Source organism: Schistocerca nitens, chromosome 4 (assembly GCF_023898315.1).
Source record: "Schistocerca nitens isolate TAMUIC-IGC-003100 chromosome 4, iqSchNite1.1, whole genome shotgun sequence".
NCBI classification, from domain to species: domain Eukaryota; kingdom Metazoa; phylum Arthropoda; class Insecta; order Orthoptera; family Acrididae; genus Schistocerca; species Schistocerca nitens.
Genome location: NC_064617.1, coordinates 304,987,707 through 305,006,844, shown reverse-complemented (window position 1 = coordinate 305,006,844; position 19,138 = coordinate 304,987,707). Strand labels below are relative to the sequence as shown.

Below are 19,138 nucleotides of genomic sequence, written 5' to 3'. Positions count from 1 at the left end.
CACACCACTTCATCCATGTAGATAGTGAGTAGGAATCTATCCTTTTCCTAATATTGTTGTTATTCGGTTCTGGACTTTCCATTTTTTGATTGTGGATGAGCTTTATCATTTTGGTTGGCCGTATGGATGATGATCAGTGCAAACTGCAGGTTACCACATGCATAACACACTATTGCATCGCTCACCACTCAACTTTCTATGGTAGGTGGCACAGTCTAGTGGCCACTTTAATTTCTCACACTATCATCATTCAACATCTTTATTGTTTGTTAAAGGTTGTAGTTATTTTTGTAACTGCATTCCTTTTTTCTCCTTTTTTTTAACTTAAAGAGCCCTTAGGGTATTTGTATTTATTAACATGAAGGCAAATTATTAAAGTTGTATGTTAACAGATGGGGGGTTCAAGCTAATTTTGCAATGACTCTTAAAGTATAGAAACAATCATGAAAATGTACAATGCATAATGTACTGTGGGTCGCTACTTACTTCTGTATTTTATTGTGATGCGGGTCATACGTACTGAAATGTATTACATAACATGTATTTTAATAATTAATTTGTATTAATTATTTTTGTTATATTTTAAAATTCACACACTTGTATTTTACATTGGTTTTATTCCACTGTTGACAAACTGCACTTAGTAGCACCAGGTACTTATGGGTTCATAATACTTTGTTGTTACTTGGGCAACCTTTGATGGCAGTGTTTGTAATTTCTCTAATTGTTGTTCCCATTTTTCCTGTTCCAACTCAGACTTGAAGATGATTTGCAACACAGAAGGAAACTGGTAGTTGGGAATAAAAAGTTGTGAGCCAGATGGTGTTTGTTTAATATAATGTGAAAGCACGGTAGCTGAATTCAACATTAGTGCAAAAGGATTGTGTAACAAGATCACAAAACAACACAAAGTGTGCTAGATTATAACTAATCTCAATTCAAATGAGTACTTGGCAGACTTAAGGTGTATTCTGACTGTCCACCTGTTTTACTGCATCTTCTCTATCAACACATGATTTTTAGACGTGCCTCGTTAAGGGGGATGTAATGGATTTTTGTCCAAAAAATCGATTTTTCAAAATTATTATTTTCCTGATCTACACAGTTTAATCTATGTTATGATAGCAGCTTTAGAAATTCCTTTAAATTTTTAAACTGATTAAATCTGCACTGGTGGCCACTCCCACCTTTACCGACATTTGGGAAACTGCTTGCTTCAGCGGAATTTTTGTCAGTGATAAGGCTATTTTCTTTTGATATCTTCGGCTAACATCTATATCTCTGGCTGACATCTGTATCTTTGCACTGCCTGAAAACTTTCTTGCTTGTGGTTTATTTATGTTTTGACAATACTAACAACATAAGTAGGTGGAAGGTTGAAGGTTAGGTTAGTGTTGTTTAACGTCCCGTCGACAACGAGGTCATTAGAGACGGAGCGCAAGCTCGGGTTAGGGAAGGATGGGGAAGGAAATCGGCCGTGCCCTTTCAAAGGAACCATCCCGGCATTTGCCTGAAACGATTTAGGGAAATCACGGAAAACCTAAATCAGGATGGCTGGAGACGGTGGAAGGTTGAATTCCCAAACCTTTACATGGAAGTCAAGATTTATGCGTAATGGGGGGTGGAAAAACTATGTTTAGGAAATGGAGGTTTCATGGAAATCTGTTTACCAACAAAAAAGAGGAAGCAGCTCAAAATGAAGAACATAAGCTCTCAGCTTCAGCATCGAAACTTGGGACAGGAGAATTGTACAGGTGTGTGAATGATGTTGATATGGATTCCACTGGATTCAGACTTATTGATCTAGAGCTTCTCTGCCAGGCTATAAAGTTTTCATGTTCGTGTGTTAGCTGTAAAAATACAGAATGCATGATTGTTGTTGAAGAAAGAAGAGTGGGAATAGCTTGTGATTTTAAATTAATTTGTAATTCATGTGGTTATGAATTTTCATTTTCCTCTTTAAAAAAAAAAAAAAAAAAAAAAAAAAAAAAAAAAAAAAAAAAACCATTGACACTGTTACCTATGAAAGCAATTTTAGGTTAGCTTATGCTCCGAGGTGCCTTGGACAGGGCAGGGAAGGGGATAATTTATTGTGTGGTTTTCTGAACGTGCCTCCACGTTGTGCGAGGTTTGAAAAAATAAATAAAGAAATCTCTGATGCTGTATGTGATACTGCCAAAATTTCTGTGAAGAAAGCAGTGGAGGCATTGGTGGAAATAAACCAAAAATAAAAGATCCTGGGGTAGATATTCGTGACAGTGAATCTCCTACAAATGTTACTGACCTGTGTGTGTCTGTAGACGGGACCTGAATGAAAAGGGGTCACACAGCTCTGCATGGAGCTGCATCTGTTATTGGTATTGACTCGGGTAGTTATTGGTATTGGCTCAGGTAAAGTTCTAGATGTAAAAATTATGTCTAAATACTGGCACCAATGTGCAACAAGGAAAATGTCCAACAATGAAGACAGTGAGAAACTGTGGCAAGAAAAGCATGCAGTAGCATGTCCAAAAAATTATAGTGGCTCAAGTGGGGGCATGGAGGCTGCCCAATAGAGGCTTTGTGGTAGGCTTCGTCGCTTGCTGAAAGAGATGAAAGGTGAAGTACTTGAGGATGACAGGTTTACTCTGAAAGAAATTGGATTCTCTTCAGTTATTTTATGGAAGAGCTATCAGGAAAACCACACGTAATTTAGAGGTAATGAGGCATGCTGTTTGGGCAATTTTTTCTCCACAAACTATCCACTAACCAAACACCAATGCACAATCTGTGTCCGAAAGACAATTGGTGTAAGTGCAACAATAGAGATGAGACATATTCACATAAACACTCATTACCAGAACCTGTTATAAATGCAGTTGTGCCCACATTCAGGTTCCTTGCAAACCCTGATTTATTGACAAAGTGTCTTCATGGAAAGAGAGAAAATGCAAATGATAGCCTCAATAATTTAGTTTAGATTAGATGCTCAAAAAGGACATTCTGTGGACTTGAAGTACTCAAAATAGGTGTCTAGGCTGCAGTTTTGTGTTGCAGTAATGAAAATAATGACAGATTTGAAGTGCTGAAGAGAGTTGGTATAGATCCTGGTGTGATTACAACAAAAGTATTTTGCACCCTCGACGAGAGCAGGATCAAGAAAGCTAACAAATCAGTGTCTTACCTGCAAATACAGGCCAGGCAAATTCGAAGAGGAGAGAAGAGAAACCTGGAGGATGAGGAATATCAGTATGGAGAATTTTAAAATTGAGGTAAGCTTATTACATGTAGAAGCATGAAAGAAAATATTTGAACCTCATTTTCTCTGTTTTAAATTTTTTATGTTATCAGAAGCCTTTTCTCAAAAAGTATATGCGCTAATGCTATGAAATTTTCAGGAACTGTTTGCAACATGTTGCTGTCTCCCTGGAACTAAAAAATACGAGATCCTGCAATTATATTCTGATTTTTAGATGACTGATGTAGAAAAAAAGCTAATTTTGGATGTGTAAAATTGAAAACTCTGTACAATTTGTACCATAAATTAATAACTGTAGTTCAGTGGTCTTATAACCTTCTCAGGACACTACAATAAAATTTTCAGGTTAATTGCATGACTAGAATTTGAGTTATGGCTTTTTATAAAAAAAGACAATAAAAAGAATTAAAAATTCAAATTTCTGGCAAAATATTAATCCTGCATGTTTCATTATATTTTTATGTTAAAACACAGCTCTTTTGCAGTACACATGCAAAATTTTAGACATATACGACTGTAATGATTTTTTAAATAAATGTTTACATTTTCCGTTACATCCCCCCTTAATAATGTAACTCAAATGATCTCTACTGGCAATACTGCAGTACAATTCTGTAATAGTTCGTAACATTCCATAGAGAGACAGAGCGTATAAATAAAACTCTTGCTCCATTTTGTAGTAAATTAAATGTGGTTTTATAAAATATAATTATATCAAACGTACACTTCAAAAGTTTGAAAATACATGTTTTTATGTCAACGATTTATTATTTCCTGTGCTTCAAAAATGCTGCCAATCATGCACAGATAATCCTAACCATTGTAGTTATTTTTAGTTCAAAACTGATATTGTTAAGTTTCCCATAGAAAAATAAGAACAATGTACCAGCATAGGACCCGTAATGTGCTATATGGATGAAATGCTTCTGGGTACCTGTCTACAGCTTCATGGTGGACTCAGTCCTTACAGTATTAGCACTAGTATTTAATTGAATCATATGACCAAAATTTTGCGGTCAGTGATCTTGTGCATAAACTACAAGCATTCAGAACATTTATAACATTTTAATTAATTTCAACAGCAACCAAAATTCATCGGAAGAAAAATACATACACTATGTAGACTTTGTAAGATATGCTTTATTACGTAAAAATCATCATATGAAATGTATTTCCATTAAAAACACTCTGTAGAAAATGTAATCTTTCACCATGCACAAAAACAATATATGTGATTCATTAATGTATAACTCTAAAACAATCAAACAAAAATATTAATTACCACTCAACCACATCAACTGATTATAACACACAATATTATTTTGCAAACACACTGAGATCAATTATTTTTTGATACAAAAAAAGCACCCTCTTTAAATTTAGATAAGTATGTAGCCTGAGAATACTTTTTGAAACTATTTACAATGAAGTCTTGTAGCATCTTAGAATTTCTTTATATTGTTGTCCATTCAGCAACATGCCAAACCAATAACATCACAAACTTATATGATTCATACAATGAGTTGATAAGTTATCCACCAGGTACTGTTTTCTCCATAATGCGCATGAATAATAAATTATACGGCACACAATCACCCATGGAAATTATAAAATAATCAAATGATTATACACTTAATCAACATGCACCAAATATTAAAAGATGTACTAACAACACTTTTAAACAATGGTTATGTCGAATTTATTGCAATTTCACTAGTTACTAGGGAGTTAGAGAGCCAGATCTATCTCTGCACAAAATTTCATAAAAATATGAATATGATGATGATTCAGTGATATATAAAACATCTTAAAGTTAGATAACAATGTATAAATATAATTAATTTCATCTTTGGGGCTGCTGATCAAGAGTATCACATTTCAAACAGTACACTAAATGTCTTGTAATTAAATAATTTTGTGTACTTCTTACAGCAAGTTAAGTACCAAAGACAGTCCTTCATCCAGCAACTATCAGCGACATGTCTGGAACATATTTTATGACTAATGTCAATCGTCAGCAGTTGTGCTTTAGGACTGAACATTTTTGTTTGTGTTCATCTGCTGCCTTCTCTTACGTCAATCTATTTATTAGACAATTATGTCTTAAATTTTGTCTATTTTCATGAATTATTATAACTTTCTATGTACCTTGTAAATTAAGTAAGGCAGAGTCAAATAAAATACTATTTGTATAACACATGATCTCCTAACTTCTTTTCTGACTGCCAGATACATAATTATGACATTATGGTGCCACATATTTACATGATGATTATGCTGAAAATAAGTTCAGCAACTTTAAAGATTTTTGTTTAGACTTATAAAATATTAGTCATCAGTTCTATGATGATGTTTTTTTCAACTTTATGGCAGTCCTTTGAAAGCCAAGAACAATAATTGGGAGTTGTGATCCACAAAACACATGTGCAAGATGATTACTGCAGTCTTTCATTATGTAGCTGTAACGATATACAGCTTTCTCAAATACATGTATCACAAAGCATACAAACAGCCACATAAAATGAAATATAATGCTATTCCCCCTTGAGGAAAGTTAATAAATATGTTCTGAAAATTTTTGGCACAGTTTACACTCCTTCAAGAACTTTTCTTGCATTATTTACTTTTTTCTTTTTTTTTTAAAAAAAAAGGGAGTAAGAAAAGAAACAAAACATCGACCCTAAGAAACACCAGAGATTAAAAAAAAAGATAGCAACTATTCTTATAGAAGTTCTATCATCATATAATACACAACACAACAAATACGTTCAAATAATTGTAAAGTTAATCAAAGGAGAAACATTGAGAAAGATACATCAATTCACAAATGCTTCCTCCAATATTTTATGGCCATTTTAAAAGTGTGGCCACGACACAGCATGTTTTCAATGAAGTTTTAAAATACACGTTCCTTCAGAATACTGAATGCATAAAATGCATTAAAAGATGTTCCAAAAAATATGAAATCAATTTGAAAACTAGTGTTAATAGCACTGCTGAATACCAAAACAAAAAATTTTTGTTCTTGAAAACAAACTGTAACAATAAGGCAAATTTAAGTTTCAAATTTAATCAGATCACCTTTTTCCAATTTGTTTAAAGCATGGGAAGTAGATTAAGATGTGCCATGAAAAGGACAGTTCCCTTGCATCACATTGTCTTCCAATTTCAGTTGTCTGATGAGATAAAACAGTTTTTATTGACACTTCACTGGTAAAGCAAAAGCAAAATTGTGAAAAATATGATGCCATTTGCAACAGCTGCAATATAGCAGGAGTGCCAACGCCTTCCTGAAGTTTTCCTGGAATATAAACACATTACTGAAAAAATGCGTTATCTTACCATTCAATTATCACAATTCTATTTCAATTAAAACACTAATAAGCAAAGATAATAAGGCAAATGAATAAGTACATGTATCAATTATTTTGTATCAATGTCAAACTGTTCAAAATTAACTGGGAATAATTAGTTACCTGCAGGGATCACATTCACTAACGTATCAATGCAACAATGTCCAATATTAATTGCAAACAACTAGTTACCTGCAGGGATCACATTCACTATATTATTTTATGATCAAGAAGATTTCAAATGATTCACAACTAAAATACTAAGGTATCATTAAAGAGAAATGATCTCAATTTCCATTCAATATTATTTCTACTGCCTGTTAGAACCCCCAATTTACTGGTAAAACAGTCCAAGATTTTCTACAGCATAAGAATTCATTTCTTTCTGATATGACAAGCACTGGGTGAAGAATTCTGTTGGACATGTAAGGACAGAGCTCCGAGAGATGTTCAAACAGATGGGGTGATCACACACTCGTGTGATTAATGTGTAGTTTCACTCATCAAATGGTCGCATGACTGATTTTCTCAGTGTAAACTTAGCACTGTCTGTTCATGCCAAGGATTTCCAACAATTTTTCATTAAACCTTTTTTGGGATAAATGCTTAATTGAAAAAAAAAGAAAGAAACAGAATGGCAGCTTGGACATTAGAAAGGTTAACAATCAAAATAAATGTCCTTTTCATCAAATAATACAAAGCCTGTTAAACAAGAAAAATGAGCTTCTCATATCACTTCAGGAAATGGAAAAATCGTAAGTTATTTGTAGTGACGTGTTTAGCACAACAGACCAGCATTTGAACAGATGCACCTGTGTGGATGTATCACATTATTGTACAAGTAATACAAGGAAACAGGGAGACTATATTCACAAAAGTGGGGTGAAATATCAGACAACAGACCTAAACGAGTACAGCAATGAACAACTCACTGACTGCTGCATTTCAGTAGACTTGGAAACATACAAGATACTAGTTCCGAAAGTGTGCAAGCACCCAATAAAAAAGGTTTTGCACTTTACCTGACAATCAGAGGGCGAATAAGATGTAGGATTTCTGCCTTCAGTGTGTTCACCACAGTAAAACAGTCAACAAGAACAGCATGACATAGTGCGACACAAACTGGTAATTTATTTCTGAAATCATTTTCCTTTCATGAAATGATGCAAGTCCCAAAATAAATGGTTTGTCTTTCTATGACAGTAAAACAATGCATCCCCACGAACCAGGTTTAGCTTATAATGGAAAACCAGTTTCACAGAACCATAAATGATGACAAAACTTATTGGACTAACAATGGGCTGAAGTTTATCATGAACTTCTAGTAAAAGATACTCAATTCTTTCCTGAAAAACAACAGCATGGATGTGGAAAAGCAATGGGAAACTACGACATCAAAAATCCATTTGGATATCCCATGGCAGTATCTTATAATGTAAAGGAAGCTGTGGCTGCAGAGACAAGGCTTGGCCTTTTGAAAGTAGTAGTATTTACAGGGAAAAAAAAAATCTAAAGTAACAGAAAATGCCTAACCTACCTTAAACCCAATGAAATATTTCTTTCTGTCCAACAAGAACTTCAGGTATAATAAATCCTTTGAAAATCAAACATCCAGATAAACTCCAAGCAATTAATTTATGGCCACTGCTGCACCTGTATTGTTTTTAGTTGTCATCCCCAGTGCAAGTTCACCTTCAACATTGACAGAAAAGCAACTAACCATGTCAGAATTATTTGAAAGGAAATAGCTTTGGATTGTAAATTATGGAAAAGCCCTAACATATTATTATTTAATTATTTAATTTATTTAATAGCAGGAATTATTGCACTAGACAACAAGCTATTATCTACTGTAGAAAGGGCTGGATTTACAAGACTCTTGAATTCCAGCTAGAGCATGGATTTCTTGCTATAAACCCTTTTCTAAGTTCCCATACCTGAGAAACTATAGCAAGGGAGCTTATATTACCACAAATTGCTGGGAAACTGCCCAAGCAAAACATATTTACTAATTCATGACAGTTGACACTAACATGGTGAAAAGTTTTCAAGTGGCTGATGTACCATCCATTCGCTTCAAAGGATTGTAACAGAGTCACTGATGTCCAGGCTAGTGTAGCAGGAATGACAGTTACTGGCAGGCATCTTGTAATGCTGTGACTTCTGAAATTTTCCTGGGTACTACTTCTTATAATTTTCAGGTTTGCAGCCAGATCCCATCCACATTCTGCCTTGATCTTGGTCCAGAGACGTCCGGCCACCTTCAGGTGAGTGGACAACTACTGAAGAGCCGAGGTGCATTCACAGTATTTATGCCGAATCTTGCGCATGTGAAATGTGTTGGTGTCTTTCGGCGCATGCATCAGGTGATGATCTGTTCCACTAATACTGCATAATTTTAATTACAGGATTCCGATTTTTATCCAGCTGAAAGCCATTGTCACGAGTTATACGGTTTTTGGCAAGATGTATTTCCACTGATTCTTTGATTACTGAATCCCAAAAAGTGGAAATTGGAGCTACAGTTTTTGTGCTATTGTATTCCATTGAGTGTCCCAAGGAAATACAGTGTTCTGCTACTGCTGATTTTAACGGTGGCAGAATATCAACAGGATCCAGCTGCACATCCAAAAATTATTATAGAAGAATCTTGTAATGCATTTCAATCATTTGAACTTAGCAGAGGAAAATTTACCAGAGCATCACTTGGTGCAAAGATCAGCACAAGGTGGAATTACAGAGTGTCTGTTGGAACAAACAGGCCAAGTCACTGACCACGATATGCTTACCATTTCAATGTCTCATCAGTGGTGTTTGACAGAGCTGTGTATTACATTTCTGAAGATCTTTGAAGAAATAACAAAAGTAAGTTCTGGTCAGCTCTGCATATTCAGAGTTGCATGTTGCGACGTAGCGAAATGTCTGAATACAATCTTCTTGGTTTTAAAGCCTTGTCAATTCAAATAAAATACTCGAGCTTTCAATGTCTATCTTTGTCATCATCACCAGCAGTAAAAACCACTGACCTCTGCGGCTAGTATTGTTTTCTGCTTATATAGGTGCAATTGCAACCTCTGATACTATTCAGAGAGCGTCAAATGAGGCACGCATGGAATGTGAATTGAACAAGTCTTAGCAGCTCTGAACCGCTGTGGCACCAAGTGGTGTCAAGTGACACAAGTGGCTGGTGCCACATTTGAAACTGTAGCTCCCACCTCCCTACAAGCATCTAGTATCCATCTTTGCTTTCTTTCGATACCTGGTGTCCACCCCCATGCCCTATTAAGTGTGTACCACTTGTCTCTGTTAAAATTATTGCTTTTTATTCCAATATCAGGTGCCTCCTTTATAACAGAATCCCAATATGTTGGTGCATGGACCAAGACTCTTGTCTTTTCAAACTGTATTTTGTGTTCATTTTCCAGACAATCAGTTATGGCCGATTTGTCAAGCTCCCTTTGATTAACATGTCACTTGTGTTCAGTACAATGCTCTGCAACTTTGTGAGCAGTTTGATCTATATAGATACTGCCGTATTCACAAGGGACACCACACACACAGGGCACATGAAGAACAATGTTGCCTTTAACAGAGCGCAGTCTATCTCGTATCTTGGGGATGGGCCGTAACACTGGTCTCAGTCCAATGTCTCTGCTCTACACATCCTAACTTGCTGCTTGTTGCCCCATGAAAGCAGCTGGCATGAAAGCAGCTGGCTTGGCATCTTCTGCTGAAAGAGTTCTTAATGTCTTTGTTGCTCCAACTGTTCTCTCTGAACGCATCTCAAATGCTGTAATTCAGACTGTACATGGTCACCATCAGAAATAATCTTTGCTCTGTGTAGTGGAGGGTCTGAATCAGAGGCTGAGACGGTTCTGCGACCATGTGGGCTGCAGATTCCTCGACTTGCGCCATAGGGTGGTGGGGTTTCGGGTTCCGCTGGATAGGTCAGGAGTCCACTACATGCAACAGGCGGCTACACGGATAGCAGGGGTTGTGTGGCTTGGGCTGGGGTTTTTTTTAGGTTAGATGGCCTTGGGCAAGTACAGAAAGGGCAACAACCTCAACGGGTGCGGGGCAAAGTCAGGACATGCGGGGACAAAGCAGCAATCGGTATTGTAATTGTCAACTGTCAAAGCTGCGTTGGTAAAGTATCGGAACTTCAAGCGCTGATAGAAAGCACCGAAGCTGAAATCGTTATAGGTACAGAAAGCTGGCTGAAGCCACAGATAAATTCTGCCGAAATTTTTACAAAGGTACAGACGGTGTTTAGAAAGGATAGATTGCATGCGACCGGTGGTGGAGTGTTCATCGCTGTTAGTAGTAGTTTATCCTGTAGTGAAGTAGAAGTGGATAGTTCCTGTGAATTATTATGGGTGGAGGTTACACTCAACAGCCGAGCTAGGTTAATAATTGGCTCTTTTTACCAACCTCCTGACTCAGCAGCATTAGTGGCAGAACAACTGAGAGAAAATGTGGAATACATTTCACATAAATTTTCTCAGCATGTTATAGTCTTAGGTGGAGATTTCAATTTACCAGATATAGACTGGGACGCTCAGATGTTTAGGATGGGTGGTGATGTGTTGGTGAATGTGCCAACACCTTGTAGATAGAGGAGGCCGAAATGCACGCTATCTAACGCAGACGGGCGTGAATTCTGGAACAGGATAAGTAGTGAATTCTAATAAGAAAAGTATGCAGCTCCTTTGGTACTTATCTTTTAATCCATGCTTTGTATACATCGTTCTTGATGAGACATCTGGAGATTGTGACGATACAAGTGAGACTCTTTAGATACAAGCTATCTAAGGCTAATGGCGCCTTGCTAGGTAGTAGACATGGACTTAGCGGAAGGCTATTCTAACTGTCTCTCGGCAAATGAGAGCAAAGGCTTCGTCGGTATAGTCGCTAGCAACGTCGTCGTACAACTGGGGCGAGTGCTAGTACGTCTCTCGAGACCTGCCTTGTGGTGGCGCTAGGTCTGCGATCCTGACAGTGGCGACACGCGGGTCCGACATGTACTAATGGACCGCGGCCGATTTAAGCTACCACCTAGCAAGTGTGGTGTCTGGCAGTGACACCACAGGTGGTAGGGACAGAGCATCGAGTGACATTATACTGAGTGCACTATCCGAAAATTACCTCGAGCAATTAAACAGAAAACCGACTCGTGGAGATATGGACCGACTGATAACAAACAGACCCGAACTTTTCAACTCTGTATGTGCACAACAGGGAATCAGTGATCATAAGGCTGTTGCAGCATCCCTGAATATGGAAGTTAATAGGAATATAAAAAAAGGGAGGAAGGTTTATCTGTTTAGCAAGAGTAATAGAAGGCAGATTTCAGACTACCTAACAGATCAAAACGAAAATTTCTGTTCCGACACTGACAATGTTAAGTGTTTATGGAAAAAGTTCAAGGCAATCGTAAAATGCGTTTTAGACAGGTACGTGCCGAGTAAAACTGTGAGGGACGGGAAAAACCCACCGTGGTACAACAACAAAGTTAGGAAACTACTGCGAAAGCAAAGAGAGCTTCACTCTAAGTTTAAACGCAGCCAAAACCTCTCAGACAAACAGAAGCTAAACGATGTCAAAGTTAGCGTAAGGAGGGCTATGCGTGAAGCGTTCAGTGAATTCGAAAGTAAAATTCTATGTACCGACCTGACAGAAAATCCTAGGAAGTTCTGGTCTTACGTTAAATCAGTAAGTGGCTCGAAACAGCATATCCAGACACTCCAGGATGATGATGGCATTGAAACAGAGGATGACACGCGTAAAGCTGAAATACTAAACACCTTTTTCCAAAGCTGTTTCACAGAGGAAGACCGCACTGCAGTTCCTTCTCTAAATCCTCGCACAAACGAAAAAATGGCTGACATCGAAATAAGTATCCAACGAATAGAAAAGCAACTGGAATCACTCAACAGAGGAAAGTCCACTGGACCTGACGGGATACCAATTCGATTCTACACAGAGTACGCGAAAGAACTTGCCCCCCTTCTAACAGCCGTGTACCGCAAGTCTCTAGAGGAACGGAGGGTTCCAAATGATTGGAAAAGGGCACAGGTAGTCCCAGTCTTCAAGAAGGGTCATCGAGCAGATGCGCAAAACTATAGACCTATATCTCTGACGTCGATCTGTTGTAGAATTTTAGAACATGTTTTTTGCTCGAGTATCATGTCGTTTTTGGAAACCCAGAATCTACTATGTAGGAATCAACATGGATTCCGGAAACAGCGATCGTGTGAGACCCAACTCGCTTTATTTGTTCATGAGACCCAGAAAATATTAGATACAGGCTCCCTGGTAGATGCTATTTTTCTTGACTTCCGGAAGGCGTTCGATACAGTTCCGCACTGTCGCCTGATAAACAAAGTAAGAGCCTACGGAATATCAGACCAGCTGTGTGGCTGGATTGAAGAGTTTTTAGCAAACAGAACACAGCATGTTGTTATCAATGGAGAAACGTCTACAGACGTTAAAGTAACCTCTGGCGTGCCAAAGGGGAGTGTTATGGGACCATTGCTTTTCACAATATATATAAATGACCTAGTAGATAGTGTCGGAAGTTCCATGCGGCTTTTCGCGGATGATGCTGTAGTATACAGAGAAGTTGCAGCATTAGAAAATTGTAGCGAAATGCAGGAAGATCTGCAGCGGATAGGCACTTGGTGCAGGGAGTGGCAACTGTCCCTTAACATAGACAAATGTAATGTATTGCGAATACATAGAAAGAAGGATCCTTTATTGTATGATTATATGATAGCGGAACAAACACTGGTAGCAGTTACTTCTGTAAAATATCTGGGAGTATGCGTGCGGAACAATTTGAAGTGGAATGATCATATAAAATTAATTGTTGGTAAGGCGGGTACCAGGTTGAGATTCATTGGGAGAGTGCTTAGAAAATGTAGTCCATCAACAAAGGAGGTGGCTTACAAAACACTCGTTCGACCTATACTTGAGTATTGCTCATCAGTGTGGGATCCGTACCAGATCGGGTTGACGGAGAAGATAGAGAAGATCCAAAGAAGAGCGGCGCGTTTCGTCACAGGTTTATTTGGTAACCGTGATAGCGTTACGGAGATGTTTAATAAACTCAAGTGGCAGACTCTGCAAGAGAGGCGCTCTGCATCGCGGTGTAGCTTGCTCGCCAGGTTTCGAGAGGGTGCGTCTCTGGATGAGGTATCGAATATATTGCTTCCCCCTACTTATACCTCCCGAGGAGATCACGAATGTAAGATTAGAGAGATTAGAGCGCGCACGGAGGCTTTCAGACAGTCGTTCTTCCCGCGAACCATACGCGACTGGAACAGGAAAGGGAGGTAATGACAGAGGCACGTAAAGTGCCCTCCGCCACACACCGTTGGGTGGCTTGCGGAGTATAAATGTAGATGTAGATGTACTAGCGTGTTCAGAACCAATTTTTTGTGCACCAAAAGGTGAATACTATTAGCATTCACATATTGACCAGTTTTTTTTTAATTTATAGTATGTGAAGTTGAGAACTTAAATATCAATCTACCAAAGCAGAGGTGGCAAATGAAAATAATAATAGTATGACAGTCAAGAAACAAATGCAATCACAAGTGAGAATGACTATTATCTGAAGACAGTTCGAACCAATTGTGATCCTTATATTTGATAGTCAGCGAATGCAACAATGTTCCCAAATTCAAAGAAGTTTGCCAGAATTCATCTTTCAGCATCTTACACTGCATAAATCAAAGACTTTATTCTGAATCTGGCCTTGTTTATAAAGACAAGTGAAACCACTTGTTTTCTCTTAATGCAGAGAAATTTGTGTTCATTCAACATAATTTAACTCTAGTTTAGTAAGTAATAACTTATCTTTTTGTTGATATGAATAATTAATAGTATTTTGATTTGATTATATTGTAATTTTATTTAATTACAGTATTTTATTTGTGTATTAAAAGAAGTCCATTTTATAAAATGTTAATAATTTATTGAAAATCTGGTATGTGCCAGGTAGTGACCTACTATTTAGTATCCAACTAGATAATAAAATAGGCCTGATTGTGGATAGTTTCCTGATATCAGTAACCTGCACTGGACAGGAGTGGTTAGGTACTCCATTAATTACGCATTCACCACACTGAGCTTTATTGTGTGACATAGCAGTGAACCCTGCTTGCTTTGAGTTGGATCTCTGGGTATATGCAGGTCTGAGAGGGTTCTACTGAGTGTGAGTGGATGTCGAAATGGTGAAGTCGACATGCTGTGCTTGATGTTGAATAACAAGTGTACACACTGCTTGGATATTTGCAGGTTTGTAATTGACAATGGCTCCATAGTGTCCACTATCCTACAAAAGTGCCTTTATGACAAGTTTCACTCAGGATTCAGCAACTGATACTTCTTAGATTATTTGTTAGCACTTGCAGTTTTTCCTAAATTATTTGCCATTAACTGGTATTTTTAATCTTTGAATACTTTTATTGTTGACTCTACTAACAAGCAATGGCTGTGCTATCTAGTTCTCAAGTGGATGATATAATAAAACAGAATAAGAAGGGGAGCACAAGCACCTCACAAAAACCCAAGACCATGAGCAAAAAAGCAAAGTTTGGGTCAATTTTTATGTACTATATTATTCCTGGATTGATTCAGTGCTTGAAATGCATGCACATGATATCATAAAAGTCATCATTGGGCAATAGGAATTTGGTTAGGCATTATGACTTGAAGTTTTCTTAAGACAAGCATGTATCAATATAGAAGGAGCCCATGTTAAAAACAGATAAAACAGACATGGATAACATGTATAAATGCTATCTTAGATTTCATTTGCCTCCCCCTTCCCCCTTTCTAACTTTTCTCCTACCTCCCCCATGGTCTCGTTGCATATCATTAGAGACTTGCATATGTCTACAAATAATAATGACAGTAATTATTAATGATTTACTCTTGTTGCAGTTTTGTATCTATGCCACTGTATGTGCATGACTGTTTCATGACAGCCAGTGTATAATACGTAGCATAAGGCGTGCAGCTATTACAAACTTCATTGAACTAATCCACGAGGCTGTCATCACGGGAGCAACTTTCAGAATAGTAGATGCCAAAGAACATGTATTTCACCCTACAACAGTTGCTTGAGCACTTCCCAACACTGCAGAAACTGCAAGAATGACTGTCCTTTCTTAATTTACTGCAGTAATCAGATAAGGCAGGCGTTCAGCCAGCACAGATACGTCAACAGATGATTTTAGAAAACCATATTACATTACAGTATTAGTTGATTACATTAGTGAGTTGTGGTCCCTTGTGAACAGAGTAAAGAGTTTCTACACCATATTTCCCTTTCTGAGAATAGCCAAAGAAGACGTTTTGAAGCTAGTTTTGGGTGACTGACCAGGGGTCTAATATAGCAAGTGCCTTAAAAGAGTACGTAAGGCCATATATTGCCCATATACTATGGACCAGTCTGATGCCACACATTTCATGCAGATTATTTGCTGGCAGAAAATAATTATGACTTGATTGAACAAACAACGATTTGCACAAATTTAATGCCATAAATGAAATGTGCAGGACTGACATCAACATCAAATAAGTTGCTGTAGCAGGAATGAAGTATGTTGGAATTAAAAAAGTAACCAGAGTGAGTCAGTCTTGTCTCAGTTTGAACAGATTATAGAGACAGTGTAGCAAACCAACAATATTCTAAAAATAGATGGAATGGATAAGGACCTTCTCAGAATTCTTGCTACATTTTCTAAATTCACTTCATCATGAAATAGACAAATTGCAACAGGAAAAATGTCCAATACCATATTGCCTCCTAAGTTACCCAAGAATAATGAAACACTTGTCTGGCACTTTCAGTGGTATGGAAGAGTATGAAATAATGACAAAACTGGCAATGAGGGCTTTGCAGTACACACATCAGAAAATTAATCTTGAAATTAATCGGAAGATAAATATGTTCCTCATTATTCATTTCAGAAATATGAGCATGCTTTCCTCTCCAGCAAAGAAGGAAGAAGTATGAACACCTACTAGAGATCTCTGCAGGAGAACGCACAAAATGCAAATGAAAAGCATCATCTGGATGAGGGAAGGAGCAGAGGTTCAAGAGGCTCAGAAATGATTACAAGGCTTGGCATCATGATGTTAATAATGCACAAAGTTACGGTGATGTGTCTCTGTATCAAGTAATTACAGACTTTCAACAAAGATTGACTACTTGACTGGTGGAAATAAAAATCCCCAACATTCTCACAACTATCACAAATAGCAAAATATATTTTTGTTATTCCTGCTATTAGAGGTGCATATGAGAGGACATTTAGTATGGCAGTTAACACCATTTACAAAAGAATATCAGAAATAAACTGTCAACATGTTGATAATCTTTTGTTCCTTAACAATTATTATAAACATCCAGAGAACTGATTTCATGCTAATGATAAATTTTAATTTAACAAATGTATCGATAGAAAAAAATATTAAATGCACAGTTACATCACAGCTTTCTTGGTATTGGTTACAACTATACATAATAGAAATTGCAAAAATGCAGGGTTGTTTTGATTTAAAAATATGCACTATGTAAACACATACGGATTTGTTTATCTTTACTCTCTGTACATCATGCTGAAATTTGCTCATATTTGCTTTAGGGTATTTTTATTTATTTGTTCATAATTCATAAATATTACATATGTTTCTAATGTCATTCTAAATGACTTGCAACCTACCTTGTGACTAGAGGGAAATTAGAACAACCACAAAATCATATGGGTCTGAGTCGGGTATCGGGTGTGAAACCGAGCAGATATGGACTGGAACACGCTTTCGGGTACAAACTCAACTATGCTGGCCAAAGACCCAACCGAAATCTCCCAGTACCCCACCATACCTTCCTGTTGCAAATATCTACAAGATATTCGTTTCATTTTTAGGCTATATTCCTTTTTGCCCAACTTCACTTATAAATTTTCTTCTTTCATCAGTTAAATTCAATATCTTGAGTGTTACCCACATATTTCTATTGGGACTTGAATTTTTTATTCACTGCTATCTTAACCAAAAGATGCTCCATAGATGTGAAACAAAAACAGATTTTCATCTCTCAGAGGTACCCATTCATCTTCTATTGTATGCTTTTCCCCCTTTTCAGTCAATTCCTGCCTAATGATACATTCAAAACTCTCAACAATCTCTGGCCCTTTCAATATGTCCAGATCCCACCTCCTTAATTTCCTATCTTTCTGAAATTCTTTCAGTTTTAATCTGCACCTTCACAATCGATAAATTATGATCAACGCCCACAACTGGAAATATTTGCATTTTAAAATCTGATATAAAAATCTCTCTCTTACTGTAATACAATCTATCCGAAATCTTGCAGTAAACAGGTCTCTTCAATCTATAGACACTTCTTTCAGGATTCTCACATCAAGTACTAGTAATGGTTATATTGTGCCCTTTGCAAAATTCTACCAGGCATCTTTCCTTTCACTCTGTTTCCCCAGTCTGCTTTCATGTACTATTTTTCCTTCTATTGATTTCTAATGCACATTGTAATTAAATGTTCACCTACCCTAATAATCTGAATAATTTCTGTTACCTCATCCCTTCACCATCTCCAGAGCTAGAAGGCACACAATCTCATGCTAAGGAGTTGGCATTGTGCCTATCTTGGCTATGGTAATGCATTCACTACACAGTGCATAGTAGCTTACTCAATTTCTATTTCTTATTTATTGTTAGACCTACTCCTGCATTCCACTGTTATCTCACTGAAATGCAGCAACTCTTCTATCTATGATGCTACTTCAGCTCAAGTACTGAAACCTTATGTTAATTTGATATTGTCCTCAAATTGCCTTTGCAATAAGTCAAGCTACATTTCCTCAATGTCTGAAATATGCAATAGTAATACTCTTTGTCAAGGTGTTGATAAACAAATGACCTCTAATTATAGCCCTATTTCCCTCTTCCCCAAGTTTTCAAAAAATCTGAAGAAGGTAAACCCCTCCCCCCACCAACCTCGCAGAGTAAATGAAGCCTTCTAGCAGGGAGGTTCGTAATACTAAAAGTGAGAAGGCTGAAACGTAATAGACATCAATTGGACAACCTTTAATGAAAAAGGAAAGAGCTATAAGTAGGTGAGTGTCTCAAGGGGATCTGCAAATGATGAATACCCTCCACAGCCATATCACAACCATCCTATCTTAAATATGCTACAACCAAAGTGTTAAAGACAGAATGCTTCCCCTAAAACAAAAATTATGATTCAGCAGAAAAAAAAAGAGGCTAACCACATCTAAAAGCAATTCAAACAGAGTAAAAGAGGTGTGACCAAGACAGCTGGCAAACAAGGCAGGGTCAAGGGTTCTCTAGACTCAGCAAGTGGTAGGAGATGCCTCGACTTCAACCCCCCCCCCCCCCCCCCCCATCCTCAAAGTAGTTTGACATGTTGTATCTGAGAATAAACACTGAGAACTTTGAAAACTGAGAACAAGTTCAACTGACTGTGACTCATCCACCAATATTAGAAGCAAAG

At 37.4% G+C, this 19,138-nt stretch overlaps 1 protein-coding gene across 1 annotated transcript in view; it reads right to left on the bottom strand.

Moving 5' to 3' along the window:
- Positions 1-4,453: 4,453 nt before the first annotated feature.
- Positions 4,454-19,138, bottom strand: part of LOC126251541 (uncharacterized) — a 60,675-nt gene continuing 45,990 nt past the window's right edge. The window contains exon 3 of the mRNA XM_049952048.1: positions 4,454-6,539. Within this exon, the coding sequence (XP_049808005.1) occupies positions 6,446-6,539 (94 nt within the window). The 3' untranslated portion in view covers positions 4,454-6,445. The remainder of the gene's footprint in view (positions 6,540-19,138) is intronic.